Below are 19,703 nucleotides of genomic sequence, written 5' to 3' on the forward strand. Positions count from 1 at the left end.
TAAACCTCTTTTTCGCCAGCTGAAAATATTTCTATAGCCTCTATAGTTTCTATATTTTTTGGGGAAAATGAAGCGTACATTCTGGCAATTAAGTGATAAATATAAGATGGCATCGAGTTCAGTATTGTTTAAAATGTTTTGAAAAGTATTGTTATTTAAAAAAAATTACTTCGTAAGTGGTCGAATCTTATAAACATGTTACATAATATTATGTTGTGAGTGTGAAAAAGAAAAATTTAGGTGAGAAATCGAAGATATAACGGTGTGGTGCGAAACTGCAGTAGCGCCCTATAAGGTACTATCTATATATAAATTTACGTAAGGGCAAAATTCGGTAAATCGCGCGTAATTTCTAGAATGTTTACTCGATGGTATATAAAGTTGGTTCGTACTTTCGGTACTGATTTTAACCGCCTGATGTAACCCTGTTTGGTAATTAAATTGAGTTCGATAATTAGTTATTGACGATTAAAACGAATTTAGGTTCAACGATTTGCCCCAAATAGGGGTGTTTTCCGATCGTGGTATACACTGTCTAATGTATGTCCGTCTTGAAAAATACCCGCAGACAATAATACGAGGATGCTTCGCATTTTCCTATCTCCTCCTACGATAATTGTTTTTAATGGCTGAAAACCGGTTTAACAGCTCGAGTACAGCATCATAATGTTGAAGACAGGCCGATTTTCTTTAAAAATACTATTTTGATAGATTTAATATACGTTTATTCAAATGTATTGATTTGAAATAAATGGAACATTCCAATCTCTGTTCAACAAGTGTCTATTCCTTCAGGTGTCGTAAAGGCAAGTACTGTATAGGCCTACTCATAACAGAAATTTGATCCATTTTTTTTTCAATCTGTGCTGCAGAGGTCGGATATAGATTTTTTTAAACGGATAATGAGCTAGCGTTTTCAGTCGCCGTATATTATGTACAAATCTTTATTATTGCAGTTAAACCACCCACGTGACATCATCACCCTTCCCTCACTACACTGGCATGAGTAGCGTTGTAAAGCCAGTAGAAGATAGGCCTACGGTGCACCACATGCCCTAAACGCAGAACAACTTTGGTGGGTAGGGTAGGAACCAACTTAAATATGAATTGGCTCTAAGAAACAATTGAAAACCATTAGGCCTACTAATTAAGTTGAGTTAGATAATTTAATACTTATTGACGATTAAATCGAATTTATGATTTGCCACGAATAGAGGTACGTGGTTTTCACAAATTGTTTTACATTATATAAACATATACACGTCGTAGTGATGTATCGTTACATGTACTGTACTATTTCAATCGACTAGGGCGGTGATAGTTTCAACAAAGTATTACATCGCAATGTTTTACTGTGTTTAGTGGTATATTATTTGTAAAACATGAAAACAATTACTATTTCGTTACTACATGGATAAAGAATATATTTAAAAATTGTTCCTCTTTGCACCCATCCTCTTTCCTATCCCTCAACCCTAATGTTACATACAAAACACAAATTAAGTTTGGTTAAATTTGACTTAAACAATTGGTCTCATTTTGTGACAAGTTTCTCTTTCGGAAGTAATTCCCAGGGTGCTAATTTTAGTTCAGTACATAAATCACAGTGTCTATTTATTCGTTCCTGTAAACGACATGTATTATTGTCCTGCGGTACGTACATTTGAAATCGCATTTTTAACGCTGAAATTATTATGTATTCGAGAACCATCTGTGGGCACGACCTAGATGGTACGCGAGCGAAGCGAGCGTACCATCTAGTATAAACAATTGATCACAGATAACATAACAATATATTTTAACAGGTCCACACTTGTCAATGATTATAATTCCAAGCAAGAGTATTGTATGTCACACCAATTATTAGAATTATCAATTTAAATTAAATGGTCAACTTCCCAAATGTTAAATTTTAATCAACACATTCATAAGTATCAATGTTCTTATCTTCTTATCTGAATTCATAACTTGAGAGCCTAAATTTCGGTAACTGGTCCTCTTCGATCTTGATGCTTGGTACCCTGCTCGCAGCGCCAAGTTTGTCGTGGTTCCGAACAAATAAAGAGGCGAATACACTTGGTTTCTTTCCTTCAGTCCGATTTATTAGTTTCGTATATATTGTACTTCAGCGTCAAATCATTACATAGGCCTAAATCATTTCAAGTACAGTAATTCAAGCCCTGCAAAATATGAATAACAAATAACAACCACTGTATCTAACAGACAATTATAACAATAAGTAGTAATGTAATAATTCACAACACCAATCCAACTCCTGATTGTTATACTTCCGATCGAGCAAAACTAAGATAAATATTGTAAATGCAAGTTTCATTAATTGTAAGCATGATTAGGGCCTATAGTTAACATATGGTAAATCAGTTGCTTATACATATACAAGTTAAGCTTAGTACTTACAAAATAAGAACATAGTAAGAGCTTAAACAAACTCTCAAACAAAACTGTAAAATAGCGAGAGCCTGAAAAACAACGAACAAAAGACCCGCTCTGCTTACGCACGGTCCTTTATCACACAATGTCACCTGTATTCCAATTACAGAATGACTACGCAGCGCTCTCAATACACAATTAATCCAATTCATCACATTAATCTGCAGACGTGCAAGCTACACAGTCGGTGCGGGTCTTTTCTCTCTCTCTCTCTCTCTCTCAAACTACCACAAGACCAAACTAAGATGACGAAAACATTTAAAGTTGGTAAGTGTATGTTTTATCTTTACATTATTGTGTATATATTATGCACGTATACTTACATACTAATTATTGAATTGAATGGCAATTTGATTGAATAGGCTTGCTAAACCAGGTGGAAATTATGATACAAATTTATTCACACTTTCACAAAATGAGTTCGCTTATAATTTGACAAGAAAAAAGGCTTTTACATTATAAAACACTAACAATTACCGGTGGCCTAAATCTCCAATGAACACTATGTTGAACGCCACTGTCATCGAATGTTAGTGACGCACGTTGCGAAGAATTAGGCCTACTTTGGAACAATAATGTAATAACTTTTTTAATAACGGCACATACTTCGATACGAAAAACTAAACTTAAACTAAAGTAGGTGTACATTTACACATGATAGCGTATTAACACGGTTCAAAATGGTCTAATGAACTTAACCTTACGTGGTTAGTTTTATTATCTTTTTGGTTATCCGCTCTTGGCGGATAACCCCTTGTTATTGTCAGGATCTTTTGACTTTAGAGTCGCGCAGCGTAAGTTACGCGCGATTTTGTTAATTTTGCGTATTTAACATAGATTGAAAACCAAAAAGCAATTTTAATTGAAACTTGGCAAAAGTGTAATTTATATCATGCGCTAACTTTCTATGGATTTAAAATGGCAGTTTTCAAAATGCGAAAATTCATTTTCTAATCAACTTTCTACGCGTTTCAGGTCATTTTGAGCATTTCAAAAATTCCCACGCGTGCGCAATTTTTTTACGCGCGCGTGCGCACGTAGCGCAAAAACATCTTTTTTTTGCTTGATTTTTGTTTTTCCTATCTTTTTTAGTAAATTTACCAACTTTCAAACAATTTCGACTTAAAATCACCTCATACGAGCACGTAGAATTGAACAATTTGCGCGCGTTTTTGATGAAAAAGTTCAAAAATTCATGAAAATTATGCCTTTTTTAAAACAGTCATAGATTGTAAACTACGAGGTGAACTTTTTTTAAATTACACATTCTGGAAGTTGATGAGTTGCAGATATCGAATCATGCATCGATATGGCTAACAGGACATAGTGACGTCATCGTATGGCCACTCAAATATAAAATATAGGATTTTTGTCTCTTTCGTCATAGCTCATCACATTTAATAGAGCGCATCTCCACTTATCCTAATTCCATTTCCCCCCATTTTTTTATATTGTCTATGCCAATCAATTATCTTTCGCATGATATACCGTTTTTAAAATTGTGATGACGTCATCATGTCCAAAAGCGTCAATAACTTGGGCCACTTATTTTCACATATTCTTCACTGTATGTAGTACGTATACAATATATAGTGTATACTGTGTATACTTAGACGTGACGTAAAATAGAGAGCGCACTAACATTTTTTCAATGGCATAATGGTTTTCTCTGCGCAATATTCTAACGTATGACGTGCACGTGGCGTTTGCTCTGCGGATAACCTAACTCGTCCGTAGTGACGAGTTCAAATCTAGTTATGGTTAGTATTGCAGATATAATTATAATGTAAACATCTACGTTCAAATTGGAATTCTGTAATATGTGTCAATTTAGTTGTCCATGTCAGGGGCGGATCCAGGATTTTGTGAAAGGCAACTGTAGAGAGTCCAGGCGATTTTGAAAATATGACACCCGCTTAGCTAGATGGTCGGAAATGGTACTCTCACGTTATTATAAATTAAATGTAGAACAAGAAATATTTCTTACAAAAAACGCCGCGTAACTTTTTGACTGGACAGTTGTAAGAACAGTCTTCATTAATCTAATATAATAGGTCGGCCAATCAAAACGCAAGTGAACAATTGGGACTTTACTTGTGATTTATGTCATTGGCCTGTCAGCACAGTCGTTTCTTTCTAGAATTAAACGCACAAACTTGTATTGGGAATAATGTATGTGGTTATTACTATCGCATTTAGGTATTGATAATAATAATAATATGGCTTTTGAATATATAATTACTGTCTGTAGAATAACATTTATACATTTTTGGTTCGCGATGAAAAGTTATATGAATGGATTTGTAATAGGTATTTATAATAATAGTATATGGGTTGTATTATTGCTAAGCTATCACCAAATCGCGTTATAACATTATTTCTCATGGTTTTTTGCACCATTGATCAATACCAAACGCGTATCGGTATTATAGTTTTTAATGAATCATTACATTAATAAAAATTCCCAATTAAATCAATCGCGTCAGTCCAATTCCGACTTATGTTTCGATCACATAGTTCTGTGTCTACACTGTCCCAACTAGTTTAACAAAAAAAGTGTGATGTGCCCAAATATGGTAGTGATATGCCCGATTATCGTAGTGATATGACATCGTCATGTCTATATAATATGGGCACATCATATTTAGCTTGATAGCATAGACATAGCTTAAGGATTACATTTAAAAAATATTACATTTTGAACGGAAGTATTTATTTGTTTATAAGCCCAATTTTCCAGTCTTAATTTTACATTTTGAAAAAAAAGTATTTATTTGTTTATAAGCCCAATTTTCCAGTCTTAATTTTACATTTTGAAAAAAAAGTATTTTATTTGTTGATAAGCCCAATTGTGCAGTCTTATTTTACATTTTGAACAAAAGTATTTATTTGTTGATAAGCCCAATTTTGCAGTCTTATTTTACATTTTAAACGAAATTATTTATTTGTTGATAAGCCGAATTTTCCAGTTTAATAATAATGACCCCTTCCACAGTGCTTATACCATATACATTTTACATGATATTGACCGTGGGTTCTTTACGCCTCTGATGATGCATTTGTTTTTATTGTACCTTTTTAATAAATTATTATATGTTTAGGCCTAATCACACCCAATTTAATGAAACGGTCAGATTTCGATTTCAATTGAACGAAAGTAGTACTGTATTTATTATTCATTGATAAGCCAAGGGTCCCATGGCGTTAGCCGATATCTTGAGCATTTGACTCTTGTGTCAACCTGTAACACAAATCATTCTTCAAAATCTAAAGAAAGAACCCCACACGTCTTTTTTGTGAGTGATACACTATGGATATGCCCACGGAAATAATATGTGGACATTGCAAACAATCATAGGCCTACAGTAACAAACATAACATGGCTAATAAGCATAACATTCAGACTTGCTTGTTTTCTAGTGGATTTTTATTTACTTTAGCATGTAGAATAAAACTAGTAACAGTGGCTATATTAATAATTATACTGTTTATCCTTGATGTTATCGCGTCTAATAATAAAATATTTTGTTGTTGATAAGCCCAATTTTTCAGCCTTGATTTTACATTTTGAACGAAAGTATTTATTTGTTGATAAGCCCAATTTTACATGATATTGACCGAGGGTTTTTACGCCTCTATAGCCACTGATCAATACCATAATTAATGTACTTTTTTAAATGAATATTGAAATGTTTCAACATACCCAATTCAAAAAAACGGTCCGTTTTCGAGTTCAATCTTTTGATTAGAGAGGTTGGAATTTCATTTTGAACGAAAGTATTTATTTGATTGATAAGCCAAATTTCTAGTCCTAATGATTTGAGATTCAACGGGTTTTGCTTTCAATTGTATAGGCCTAATAATATAATTATATATATATATATATAAATATAATATTAAGTATAATTATGAATTCACCAACACTTTCAGGCCCGGGGCCGAGTTTGTGTAGACCAGACTTCCATGCACAGCCACATGTTAAGGAATATGAATCTCTTTATGATTTTAATATGGTTCGAAATGATATTACACAACAACGATTAGACAGCAACTGTGCAAGAGTCCAACTAATAAAATCGGAATGATCAATTAATTGAACATTTACAGCATAAGGCCCATACACTAGGAAGATAACGATCGACGATAAATAGACAAATGTGCACTTTTAATACATAAACCAAAAGAAATATAAACAATTCCTTTGATGAAAATTATATTTTCACACGTCCAATCAAATGACGTGACAATACAGCGATTTTATTGTTTTTATTTATCATGACGTCATTTGATTGGAATTTGAAAAACATTATTTTTATCAAAGACAGCATAAATGATTATCCATAGGTCTAGAACGAAAACCTTTCTAATTTCTTTTGGTTTATGTAAAAAAAATGCATGCTATATATTTATCGTCCGTCTTTATCATCATAGTGTAATTGGGCCTTTATACAAAAAAAATAAATTGATTACGAAGTTACATGTCATTTTCACCTATCACCAAAAAACTAACCTTTTCAAAACTAATTAATTGTTACGAAGCCAATTTATGTTATATGTTTCATTAAAACTGAACTTTACGGTAAATGAAGAGTAAGTATCAGTTAATATGAATAATATAACTAGTAGGTGAACTTGCGTCCAGACACAGAACTGTGACATTACTATCATAAATGTTGAAACCAATTATAAAAACTTTTTTTTAAAGAAAATATAATTGTGTTAGGAGAAGGCTAATAAACAAATAGATAATGTACAAACCCTTTTCTGGATTAATTAATGAAGCAGGCGTTCCTAATATTCTGCTGCTGCGACCTAGACTGCTGTTCACCTTCTGACGATAATTGATTGGACCCCCCACGGCATCTGATAACCAACAAAAAATTTACGAGGACTGTTTCAATGATTTAATATCTGACGGCGTATTATTATAACATTGGCCTAGATTGACAGTCAAAAAGTCATTGTAAATACCCACCTCCCTTTATGTTGACAGAGCCAAAATAAAGTTTTGACCATTATCGAACGATTATTTGACAGTGACTTATTATAATACCGGCCTGGTTGACAGCAAAAACGAAGTTATTATTTATTGATCAAGATTTTACAGATTTCCGTCTACATCTCAATAATACTGTATTATCAGCAAAGGCTTTCATATAGACTCTCTTCTCCCAGACGTTTTTTGGGTCCAGCAGCTACCTATAAATTATAGTCGAGTTTCCAAATTCACAAAACTGTCAGCCTTAGATACTAAAGCTACCGCTATGAAACAGCTTATTAATGAATGTGTCCTCCTGTGACATAGCTGGCTAGAGCCGCGGCGCGAAAAAATAATATTTTAGATATGAAAACTGAGATACTACCCTATTAAAAGGTGACATTTTCCCCACAAAGTTAGCGTTTGCACTGCTGAAAAAAGTGCTTCTCCAGGACATAGAACATTGTTAAATGATGCCCCAGATAGCCGGAAATGGTACTCTCGCACATAAAATTTATGATAAATGGCAAAACGATCATACTTTTCCCCTCCAAAAACACACGTGACAAATTAAAGGACGATAACATTTGTTTGCCGATTTCATTCACTCAGTATTTTGATTGCGTTGCATTCAAGTTCAGTGCAAACGTACATCTTTTAGGGGAATGCTTATTATAGTTCTATATTTATTTAAATCAATTGAAAATTAAATATATCAATATAAATATGTATTGATACAGTTGAGTACGTATAGATGGGTTGCCTAGAAAAAAAAATCGGTTGCTATAATGTAAACTAGAGTAGGCCTTTAGTGAGATCCAACTTACCCACTATACTGTGTTGTGAGAGCATGCATTGGGTTCAAATATCATTAGTAACTTCTTATACTTGGCTCCGTAATTATATACACATAATATATTCCAATAATAATGGTTTCTTCTGTACATGTACAGGATACGCAAAGTTCCTTGTGTTAACAAACAACGGTAAGTAAAATAAATACGTCCTGCTTGTTCGACGGTCGGTAGTTGAGAGAGAGAGACAAAGAATAAAAAGGTTTGCATGCCGTTCGTTACACCTGCTAACACATATGCAAATTGCCTCTACATCAGCTCCCCTCTAGATCGCAAATGAAATGTTAGCGAGCGATGAATAAAAAAAAATGATTCTAGTATAAAACTTCCAGCACAATAAACTAACAGAATTTCTTCAACCGCAATCATAATCTGCAAGCTTACGTGGCCAGTGTACATGTCGTCCGCTACGCGTTTGCCGTGGCGGAGGTGCGACTGGAATAGCACTTGCGGTTGGGGAAAGCCCTGCTTCCGGTTGCCTTGACGATTCTGGAAAGTTGTTAATAGCTTTACCATTATTTACATAGGCGACTTTTAGTCTGTCCAAACTAACAGTTTCATGTTTACCTGCGATGCTCAAAACAAAGTATTTGTCAGTTCTGTTTAAAACTTTAAATGGCCCATTGTAAGGAGACTGAAGAGGTTTCTTTACGCTATCGCAACGAACAAACACGTGAGTACATTCACGCAAATCGTCGTGGATTTGTGCGGTGCGTTGATTCGCTCGTGTTGGCACTGGTCGAATATTCTGCATGTGTCTTTGCAATCTATGTACGTAATTCGCAGGCTCATGTGAGGCGATATCAGTAGGCGCGACAAACTGCCCCGGAAGTTTCAGGGTTGCTCCATACACCAGTTCCGATGAAGAACAGCCTAAATCAACTTTGACCGCTGTCCGGAGACCCAGAAGAACTAAAGGTAAAGTTTCACTCCACTTCTGAGGATCATCTTGAGCCTTAAGCGAAACCTTTAATTGGCGGTGAAAACGTTCAACTAATCCATTTGACATAGGATGGTAAGATGTTGTTCGAATGCGTTTTGTGCCCAACATGTTAGATAGGGCGGTGAATAGTGCCGATTCGAACTGACGACCACGGTCTGTAGTGATGGTGGATGGCGCACCGAATCTGGATACCCAAACAGTGACAAACGCTTTGGCTACAGTTTCAGCGGTAATATTGGTGATTGATATGGCCTCTGGCCATCTTGTAAAGCGATCGATACATGTAAGTAGGTAAGTATAACCATCCGATACAGGTAGAGGTCCTACCAAGTCTATGTGGACGTGGTCGAATCTTATGTCGGGCGTCGCAAACGTACCTAATGGTGTCACAGTGTGGCGATGAACCTTATTCTTCTGGCATTTTAAACAACACTTAGCCCATGTCCGCACATCACTGTTCATACCAGGCCAAACATACCGTGAAGCGATTAATTTTAGTGAAGCTCGAATCCCTGGATGAGAAAGTGAATGCAAAGAGTCAAACACTAACCTACGCATACCTTTGGGCACGAACGGTCTATGATTACCAGTGGTGACATCGCATACAATAGTACCGCCGCTAGTCGCTATCGGTACGTCTCTCAACTTGAAAACAGACTTATGCTGATGTTCGAGCAACTCCGCATCTTTTTGCTGGTGCCTAGCCATGACGTCATAATCAATAGAAAGCTCCGATGAAGCTGACACTGCATTCAAGTCCATACGTGACAGTGCGTCTGCTACGGTATTCTCGCTACCCTTGACGTGTCGAATGTCCGTGGTAAACTGTGAGACGTAGTCTAAGTGACGTATCTCTCGCGGCGAATATCGATCTGCGCTGGAACGTAATGCGTGTGTTAAAGGTTTATGGTCAGTTAAGATATAAAATGTTCTAGCTTCTAGAACGTGGCGAAAATGCTTAACTGCAAGATAGGTAGCTAGTAATTCCCGTCCAAAAGTACTATATCTCCTTTCCACCGGATTTAGACGTCGGGAAAAAAATGCAAGTGGATGCCAAATCCCTGCTACCATTTGTTGCAACACACCACCTACAGCGCAATTGGACGCATCTACCATTAAACACAATGCAGCGTCAGGATGTGGATGTTCTAGAAGAGTTGATTCGACGAGTGCATACTTGACCTTGTTGAACGATTCAATTTCCGTCGGAGATAGTTCAATCGCCTTTTTAGGTTTACCGACAAGTAAATCAGTTAATGGATGAATCAAATCCGAACATCTAGGTATAAACCGTCTGTAGAAATTAATTAATCCCAGAAACTCACGTAATTTACGCACAGTATCTGGTACTGGAAACTGTTCAATCGCCTCAACCTTGGAACGCAATGGCTGTATCCCAAACTCGTTAATTTGATGACCTAAAAATTGTAGTGAAGACACACCCCATACACACTTGGACGGATTAACAATGATACCAAATTCATCGAGACGTTTAAAAAGTGCCTGAAGATGCAATTCATGTTCAGCAGTATCCATGCTGGCAATAAGTAAGTCATCAATGTAAGCATACACGAAATTCATACCCCGCAACACCTGGTCAATAAAGCGCTGAAATGACTGTGCCGCATTTCGAAGACCAAATGGCATTCTTAAGAACTCGAACATGCCAAACGGCGTAGTAATAGCGGTTTTTGAAATGTCTTTAGGATCGACGGGTATTTGATGATATGCACGTACCAAATCTATCTTAGAAAAAATCTTGCAACCCGAGAGAGTCGCGGTAAAGTCATGAATGTGAGGGATGGGGTACATATCTGGAACAGTCACATTATTTAACGCTCGGTAGTCCCCACATGGCCTCCAATCACCTGTTGTTCCTTTAGGCACCATGTGTAGCGGCGACGACCAGTTACTATCTGAGGGCCGTATAATTCCTAATTGTAACATATGATCAAATTCAGCCCGTGCAATTTTCAATTTCTCAGAAGACAATCGGCGAGGTCTGGCACAAACTGGCAACCCATTTGTATTTATCTGATGTGTAACGTTATGTTTCACGCTTCCATTACGAAAACATGGTTTGGTAATCGTTTTATATTTGTTTAATATTTCCTGAAAACGAGGATTTACTTTTGGGGTCGGAAAGACCGGACTAAGTGATGCTAGGGTACATTCTATTCCCTTGACACTGATACTAGTAGTAGCATCGAAAAGTTTACGATTTTTTAAGTCCACAATTAAACCAAAACGTCGTAAAAAGTCGGCCCCAATAATCGCATTAGGCACATCAGCAACAGTAAATATCCACCTATACGTGCGTCGAAATCCAAAATCAACTGTTAAGGAACGCTCCCCATAAGTAGATATTGTAGATTTGTTTACTGCTTGCAATACAAAGTCAGTTTTTCGGTGCAACTTGTCTGTTATTGATGGAGGTAACACGCTAACCTCCGCTCCAGTGTCAACTAAGAATCTAAGTCCCGAAGTACGATCAGAAATAAAAAATAGACGACTACCTTCACCAACGCCAGCAGCTGTCGCCGTCTCTAGTCGCTGGCTTGGTCGTTTCCCGCCTTCTGTGAGGAAAAAGAGCATGGTGAATTACATTTATATGCCTTGTTACCATATCGATGATGATACCAGCATAAACCATCATTAGATGTAGCAGAGGGCGAGCGTTTTCGGCTTTCACGTTGTTTACTACGGCTTCTGCCTCTGACTTGTTTCGCCAAGGAAGAAACGAGGCTAGTCAGCTTATTAACTTCAGCTCTCAATTCTCGTAATTCGTCTGACGTTGCGCGTGCACCTGTATCCTTAATTGTCGTGGCAATAGTAGGTGGTGGTGGAGAAACTTCCAAAATTTTATCGGCCAACGCTGCCAGATCTGAAAGGTCCATATCCTCACGGGTGGACGCTAATATCAATTGAACATTAGTAGGCAATCTTTGCACAAACAACTGTTTCAGGATGGATGTCTCTAAATCACGATCCCCCAGCAATTGGTACATCTTGCGTAGTAACTGACTAGGCTTGCGATCACCTAATTCTTCCGTTGTTAACAACTGATGAAGACGCTTTTGCTCCGACACGGATGTCCTTTTAACCAATTCCGATTTCAAATGGGTATATGGCCTCTGGTATGGAGGGCTTAGCAATAAATCCCGAACCTCCTGTGCGATATTAGGCGGCAAAGAAGCAATTATATACGAATACTTTGTTTCCTCAGCCGTAATTCCTCTGGTAACAAACTGAGCCTCCACTTGCGCAAACCAAATAAGTGGGTCATTCGGCCAAAATGGCGGCAATTTTAAACTTACAGCAGCCGCCACAGGTGGTGCCTCATCCATTCTAGCGGCCATTTTGATCGGTGTAGCTCTTCCCGGAGAAGGTCTTGCCATAATTCCATTCACGTATCAAACAACGACAACTCAAAGTAATCTTGCAACAACGACGAAGAAAAAATATTTAAATATTCCAAGCACTCTCGTTAGATCACGTCGGGGTCACCACTTTAGTGAGATCCAACTTACCCACTATACTGTGTTGTGAGAGCATGCATTGGGTTCAAATATCATTAGTAACTTCTTATACTTGGCTCCGTAATTATATACACATAATATATTCCAATAATAATGGTTTCTTCTGTACATGTACAGGATACGCAAAGTTCCTTGTGTTAACAAACAACGGTAAGTAAAATAAATACGTCCTGCTTGTTCGACGGTCGGTAGTTGAGAGAGAGAGACAAAGAATAAAAAGGTTTGCATGCCGTTCGTTACACCTGCTAACACATATGCAAATTGCCTCTACAGGCCTATACATTTACCACAGTTAGTGCATGGACCTCTAATTTATAGGTCCATGGTTAGTGTACTACAGTATATTAACATATCCTCTATGATGATGATATAGCCACACATACTGTAGGTAACCAGCCACGGCTTTCAATTGTTGTCCTTTGTACGAATCGTCTGTGCCCCAGCTCGCGTCAACGTCAAGTTACATCCAGGGACCAAAATGTGTTTGACTTGATCGTTGTACTTTTCTTTTGTTTAATCTCGGGCGACAATTACAACTGAATGGAAAAAACAGGTCATTTCGAGCGGCGGCAAAGTTATAACATTAAATGCACTTTATTTAAAGTTTATATAGGCCTATTAACATTGAACTTAGAATTTTGATTATAGCATTCAATTTTCTTTCAATTCTTTTGTTGATCATATTGGTTTTGTATTTTTTAAACAGCTGATTTATCCCTGGCCGATTGGGGTCGTAGAGAGATGACCCTGGCAGAGAAGGAAATGCCTGGTCTGATGGGGATGAGAAAAAGATACGGGTCTTCCAAGCCATTGAAAGGGGCGCGCATAGCTGGTTGTCTGCACATGACCATCCAAACAGCAGTGCTCATTGAGACCCTGACAGAACTTGGAGCTGAGGTAACCATTTTTTTCTTGGTACTATTGAACGATGAGTTCAATAATTTTGGAAAAATGACAATGCAAAATAAAACATAACTTCATATCTTCATTTTACAAAATTTAACTAATCAATTAATAGTCTTTAGGCCTATAGTATTTCAACCTTGCCTACAATGCTATATGCATGTGTCCTAAAGGTGTTTATGGTTTCAAAAACTCACTTGCATCATTTCTCTTTCGCTAAAAATTGACTGATTTATGTGTAGTGGGTTGAGAGTATATTAGCAGATATTGCTTCTTCAGTAGAAAACTTATTTGTTCACCTTGACAATCTTACTCGTTTTCGACCCCTAATTATGAGTTTGTATAGTGTACGATTTACTAAACCTTATAGATAGCCTTGCAGATAGCATACATGATCCAGTGAAAGTTCATGTTGGGTTTAATAAGTTGCAGGACTTTCTGTCTAGACTAGACTAGAATGCGCCACTGGTCCTGATGCGCCACTGGTCCTGATGCGCCACTGGTCCGGATGCGCCACTGGTCCTGATGCGCCACTGGTCCTGATGCGCCACTGGTCCTGATGCGCCACTGGTCCTGATGCGCCACTGGTCCGGATGCGCCACTGGTCCGGATGCGCCACTGGTCCGGATGCGCCACTGGTCCGGATGCGCCACTGGTCCGGATGCGCCACTGGTCCGGATGCGCCACTGGTCCGGATGCGCCACTGGTCCGGATGCGCCACGGGTCCGGATGCGCCACTGGTCCGGATGCACCACTGGTTATATTCACGCAAAATCTCTTAGATACTTATTTTCTGAAATTACATACGATAGATACGTCATGCGTGTCATAGAATACCTTCTTTCAATTTCATTTCAATTATTCAATGATTTTTCTGTTGAAAAGTGAGGGGGGTCAATCCCCCTCCCCAGGATCTGCGCCAATGCTCTTGGAAGTGGCCCTTGCTTCAGATATCGCTAATTTGACATAAGACGATATAGCCGCTTGAACTTTAGGTCTACTCCATGCGATGTAATACGTTTTATCGTTTCATGTTTTTGTATTATGCAAATTTATGACAGCTAAATTAACTATCTGTTTCCATTAGGTGCAATGGTCAAGCTCCAATATATTCTCCACCCAGGACCATGCCGCTGCCGCCATCGCAAAGACCGGTGTCCCAGTGTACGCATGGAAAGGAGAGACAGACGAAGAGTACATCTGGTGTATTGAACAAACATTGGTATTCGCAGATGGAAAACCACTGAACATGATCTTGGATGATGGTGGAGGACTTGCAAATATTGTCCATGACAAGTATCCACAGTATATTCCAGGTATATTATTTAATCAATTTTACATTTTTGACTTTTAACATTGTGTGTTCTGTGATCGAAATTTGATTATAATTGTTGTTGATAACAAATTATAATAAGTTGCGTGTGCAAAACGCAAAACGTTCCTAGATCGGCGCATGGTTAACCAAAGAAAGATGTTGTGTGATAGACCAAGCGCATTTTTGTATCATGAGTGACAACATTAATCGTCTAGACAAAAGAGCATGCTTATTTTGAATTTAGGAAATCTGATAATCGTATTCATGTAACAAAAGATTCATAAAGAAAACATCGTATCATGACAAACAAAACGGTGGAATATGAAGTAGGCCTACTGCTGTAGTTTCAAAGCTTATGATAAATTGGCTACATAGATTTATTGTATAGAACTGCTTACTTTTTAATCTGTATCAGTATGATACAACTAGTAATATTTGTGCTGCAATAAGGGAGATATTTAAAAGCTGGCATAAGGAGAGTTGATTTATGTCAGGAAATTAATAAGGCATGCCAAATAATTGATCAATGATGATGTTTGCAGTAACATTTTAGAGAAAAAAACAACATGTTTTAGGTTAAAAAATGATTACCCTCTTTATTATTATTTAATGGTTACGATTAGCAGGCGAGGATACCTGATATAAATCTGTATTCCTCCTGTTTTATACTATTTAATAATATTATTGTAATGTAAAGGAATTAGAGGTTTATCGGAAGAAACCACCACTGGTGTTCTGAATTTGAGCAAGATGATGAAAGAAGGAAAGCTTAAACTACCGGCTATTTGTGTCAATGACTCTGTCACTAAGGTAATGTTAGATTACGTCTATTTATCGAGTAAAATTCAAAGGCAGAGATAATATAATTTATAATGAAACTGAAATCCTGCTTATTTGAACATCTTCTGGTTATTAACATTTTCAGAGCAAGTTTGACAATTTGTATGGTTGCCGTGAGTCGCTTTGTGATGGCATCAAGCGTGCCACTGACATCATGTTGGCTGGTAAACTATGCTGTGTTGCTGGATACGGTGATGTTGGCAAAGGTAGTGCCCAGTCTCTTAGAGGATTTGGAGCCAGAGTTCTCATCACTGAAGTTGATCCAATACCAGCCTTACAGGCTGTCATGGAAGGTACGGTCTATAGCATAATAGTAGTAAAATTTATAGCTATTTAAAATCAAATTATTCCGTGCAAGATAGATAGATTTGATTAGACGTTTAAAAAAATCGACAAAATGCATTCTACCGACTTTCAATTAAAAATCTTATGTAGGCTATGAAGTAACAACAATGGAAGATGCTGCCTCAAGAGCAAGTGTGTTTGTCACCACCACCGGCTGCAAGGATGTCATAACCAATAAGCATTTTGAGAGCATGAAGGATGATTCTATCGTATGCAACATTGGACACTTTGACATAGAGGCTGATGTGGCTTGGCTAGAAAAGAACTGTGTTGAGAAAGTGACTATTAAGCCACAGGTAATACTGTTAATAATCTCAAGACATTTTCTGAGGCGCGTTTTGTCATTTAATTATCTGAATATAGTGGGTTTGTAGACTGAATATGGACATGTGTCAGAAATCGCACTCTTTAAAATCTTCCGGTATTGAAAACATTGATAACTATAAATAAGCCTACCCCCACCTCAGATCCACCGTGGTTGGAACTAAGATGAGAAAATGTTTATGAATATGGTTATTTAGATAGGCCTATCCGAAATTGCATTGTTTTTTAGGAGTGTGCAATGTTATTTTTACCTACTCTCAGCCCAATTGAGAAAATGTATGGACTTCTAGATCATGGGGAGAGTTTTAAGAAAACTTTTTTCAATCGTAAACAAATAAATATTGGAGGGCTTAAGATCCATCAACCGGTTCCGCTGGCCTCTTGATTAGAGTGGTCCGTGTACGGATATCAGATACAATATTGTTAGCGTCAAATAGTTATCTTTACAATTACATATTTAACAGGTTGATCGCTATAAGTTGCGAAATGGACATCACATCATCATGCTGGCTTCTGGACGACTGGTTAATCTTGGCTGTGCTACTGGACATCCTAGCTTTGTCATGTCCGCTTCGTTCACTAACCAAGTGCTGGCTCAAATTGAATTGTGGATGAATTGCGAGAACTATAAAATTGGTGTACATGTGTTACCAAAGAAGGTATAATAACAACAATGTGCTAAATATTTATGTTAATTATAAATTTATAATTCCATTCCATCCAGGTTCCATTGACTTCAGAACTTGCAGGAGTTTCCGGAGTCGGTTCTCCAGACCACTCACGAAACTGTCAGGTATTGTAATTTCTCTGGGTATATTACTGGGTTTAAGGAAAATTTCTCTGGGTTTAACAAAACCTTGAATAGTTTAATCAGGACGATCTATATTTGAGATAAATCAAAATAAAATAAGATTTAAAAAACAATCATAAACTGTGAAATAGCTGATGCGCACAATCCAACTTGTGCCGTTAGTCCTATACTATAAGCTAAGAAGATTGTAATTGATATTCACATTTAACATACAGTGTTTAATTAGCCATTTGCTTGCTAATTTCAGTTGGACGAAGAAGTTGCTCGCCTCCACCTTGATCACCTTGATGTAAAGTTGACCAAATTGTCGGAGTCACAGAGCAAGTATCTTGATATACCAGTGAATGGACCATACAAATCTGACATGTACCGTTACTAAGAACGTGAACACACATTGATATAATATAATTTCCTTTATAATAACGTAACAATATAGTATAATAATGTGTCCTGATTTGCCGTTTTCGATTACTTTCTCTCACTCTGTTGCTTTAAATTGTCAAGAAATTGAAATCATAATGTGGCTTAATACAATATTTGCATTAGTTATCCGCATATAACGGATAAATGTATTGAAAGTGGGTTTTAGATATCAATTATCAGACGTGTCCAAGGGTCGCTATCTTACCAGACCTGACATAAATTATTACAATGGCGTAAACAAACCGTAAATATGAATAGTATATTATCAGAGGGAAGAGTGAAATTCTAAAATAAAAATTAATTGCACTCTTCCTCGACTATCCCTGATAGTAGGGCCTTGTCGACTTGCCAGATGCGGGCAGAAAATAGATCGTACATTTTAATAATTATCGATTTATAATTGCCCCTATGTTTCATAATTGTTAGGATTTTTATTGTGCTACACTATTTTGTTGAAAATAAGCATTTTCTTATCAGTGGTGGATAGTTCAAATGACACAGTGAAATCCCTATTGTACATAAATGTTGTAGAGAGGCATTTTTAAACAATTGGAAAAAAATAAACATTGTCGTAAAAAATATTATCAGATTACTAAATATAGATAATATAACTTAAATGTTACGTTTTGTGCTATAGCAAAAATTATCCACTTTCTAGGGATTCACCGGATCTGGTAATACATTGGTTAAACTACGTTGTTTATAATTATAACCATGGTGATATCTTGATACTTAAATGTGTTTTTTGCTGCCAAATAGCACTTAAATTAATATGTATATTGCAGTTGAAATGTTTGACACTAAAGAAATATAAAAAAGCATTATAAAAACTGCTACCAAGTGGTGATTAAATATACAATATATGTTTTTTGTTCCTTTTTAAACATTTTGTTTAAAAACCCCTATTTCCACGACCGGTCGGTCGATAGTCACTAACTTGTATATGGCCTTGTCTTGATATCAGTTTCATCTAGCTAAGTTAATTTTTCACAGAATATTCCTTATGGCCAGGAATCGATGTGGTTATGTTTTCACGGTGCGCAATAAAAAATTACGCGGTCTACGCACGATTTAACGAAATCACGTTTGTAATCATATCTTCACAAGCAAGAATCACAATTAAATAAAAGTTGGTACTCATAAATATTAGGGCATAAATGGCAATACAATTACATGCGTAGCGCATGTAACGCATGCGTACGCGCGCTTACAATTTTCAAAATTGTTTTCGATGAAATAAGGCAACATTTCAGGCAATTTTAGGCGTTTAAAAAATTGCCCTGAGTGCGCAGATTTTTGCACGCGCACTGCGCGTTAATGTTAATGCACTCTTTTTGCCCGATTTATGTTTTTCAACCTTTCTTTAATAATATCATCATATTAGATTCACTTTTCAACTCGAAATTACGTCATACGAGCACGTCAAAAGTGACAGGCTACGCACGTGTACATTTAAAAAAATAAAAATGTTTTTTCAACTTTTTCAACATTTTTAAACATGTTCAGCAATTTCGGTTGGTTGGTCCGTCAGTAGGTCGGTCGGTTGGTCGGTAAACACTAACTTGAGCACGCGACTGCAGCCTTATGGCCTTGTTTCATATAGAAATGCATTATGGTGAAAACAATTCTTTCAACCTTTTACTAATTCTGAACATATCTTTCCTGTACTATTCATCAACAACAGCAACAGTCATCCTCCAAGCACAGGAACATAACACAAAAGTATGTGCAACATCAAAACAGTACAATTACATTGAAATCCCTTCACCATGCCTTCAACAAACACTGCATTTAGCCAAAGTAATTATATTAATTAATTATTGCTAACACCTTCATCTTTTAATTATTGTGTAGCGGCACAACATCTATAAATGTACAGGTAGCCCTTTCATCTGGGCCAGACGCAAAACATGGCATCTATCTCTAGTTCCGAACAACTTTGGATGTCGTTGGTCGGTAAAGGGCCTAATCCTATTT

The 19,703-nt window shown here is 36.9% G+C and overlaps 2 protein-coding genes across 2 annotated transcripts; one reads left to right on the forward strand and one right to left on the reverse strand.

Moving 5' to 3' along the window:
- Positions 1–11,833: 11,833 nt before the first annotated feature.
- On the reverse strand, positions 11,834–12,624 carry LOC140057690 (uncharacterized). Its single transcript, XM_072103411.1, has 2 exons — positions 11,928–12,624; positions 11,834–11,841 (listed from the first exon to the last, which is right to left on the reverse strand). Exons 1-2 carry the CDS (start codon positions 12,622–12,624, stop codon positions 11,834–11,836), a joined length of 705 nt encoding a protein of 234 aa, XP_071959512.1.
- Positions 12,625–13,236: 612 nt separating this feature from the next.
- On the forward strand, positions 13,237–18,517 carry LOC140057051 (adenosylhomocysteinase-like). The gene is made up of 7 exons (XM_072102596.1): positions 13,237–13,662; positions 14,756–14,984; positions 15,681–15,793; positions 15,909–16,116; positions 16,259–16,464; positions 16,957–17,151; positions 17,551–18,517. Exons 1-7 carry the CDS (start codon positions 13,507–13,509, stop codon positions 17,680–17,682), a joined length of 1,239 nt encoding a protein of 412 aa, XP_071958697.1. The 5' UTR covers positions 13,237–13,506; the 3' UTR covers positions 17,683–18,517.
- The last annotated feature ends 1,186 nt before the right edge of the window (positions 18,518–19,703 follow it).

The sequence above is a fragment of the Antedon mediterranea genome, chromosome 8 (assembly GCF_964355755.1).
Source record: "Antedon mediterranea chromosome 8, ecAntMedi1.1, whole genome shotgun sequence".
NCBI lineage: Eukaryota > Metazoa > Echinodermata > Crinoidea > Comatulida > Antedonidae > Antedon > Antedon mediterranea.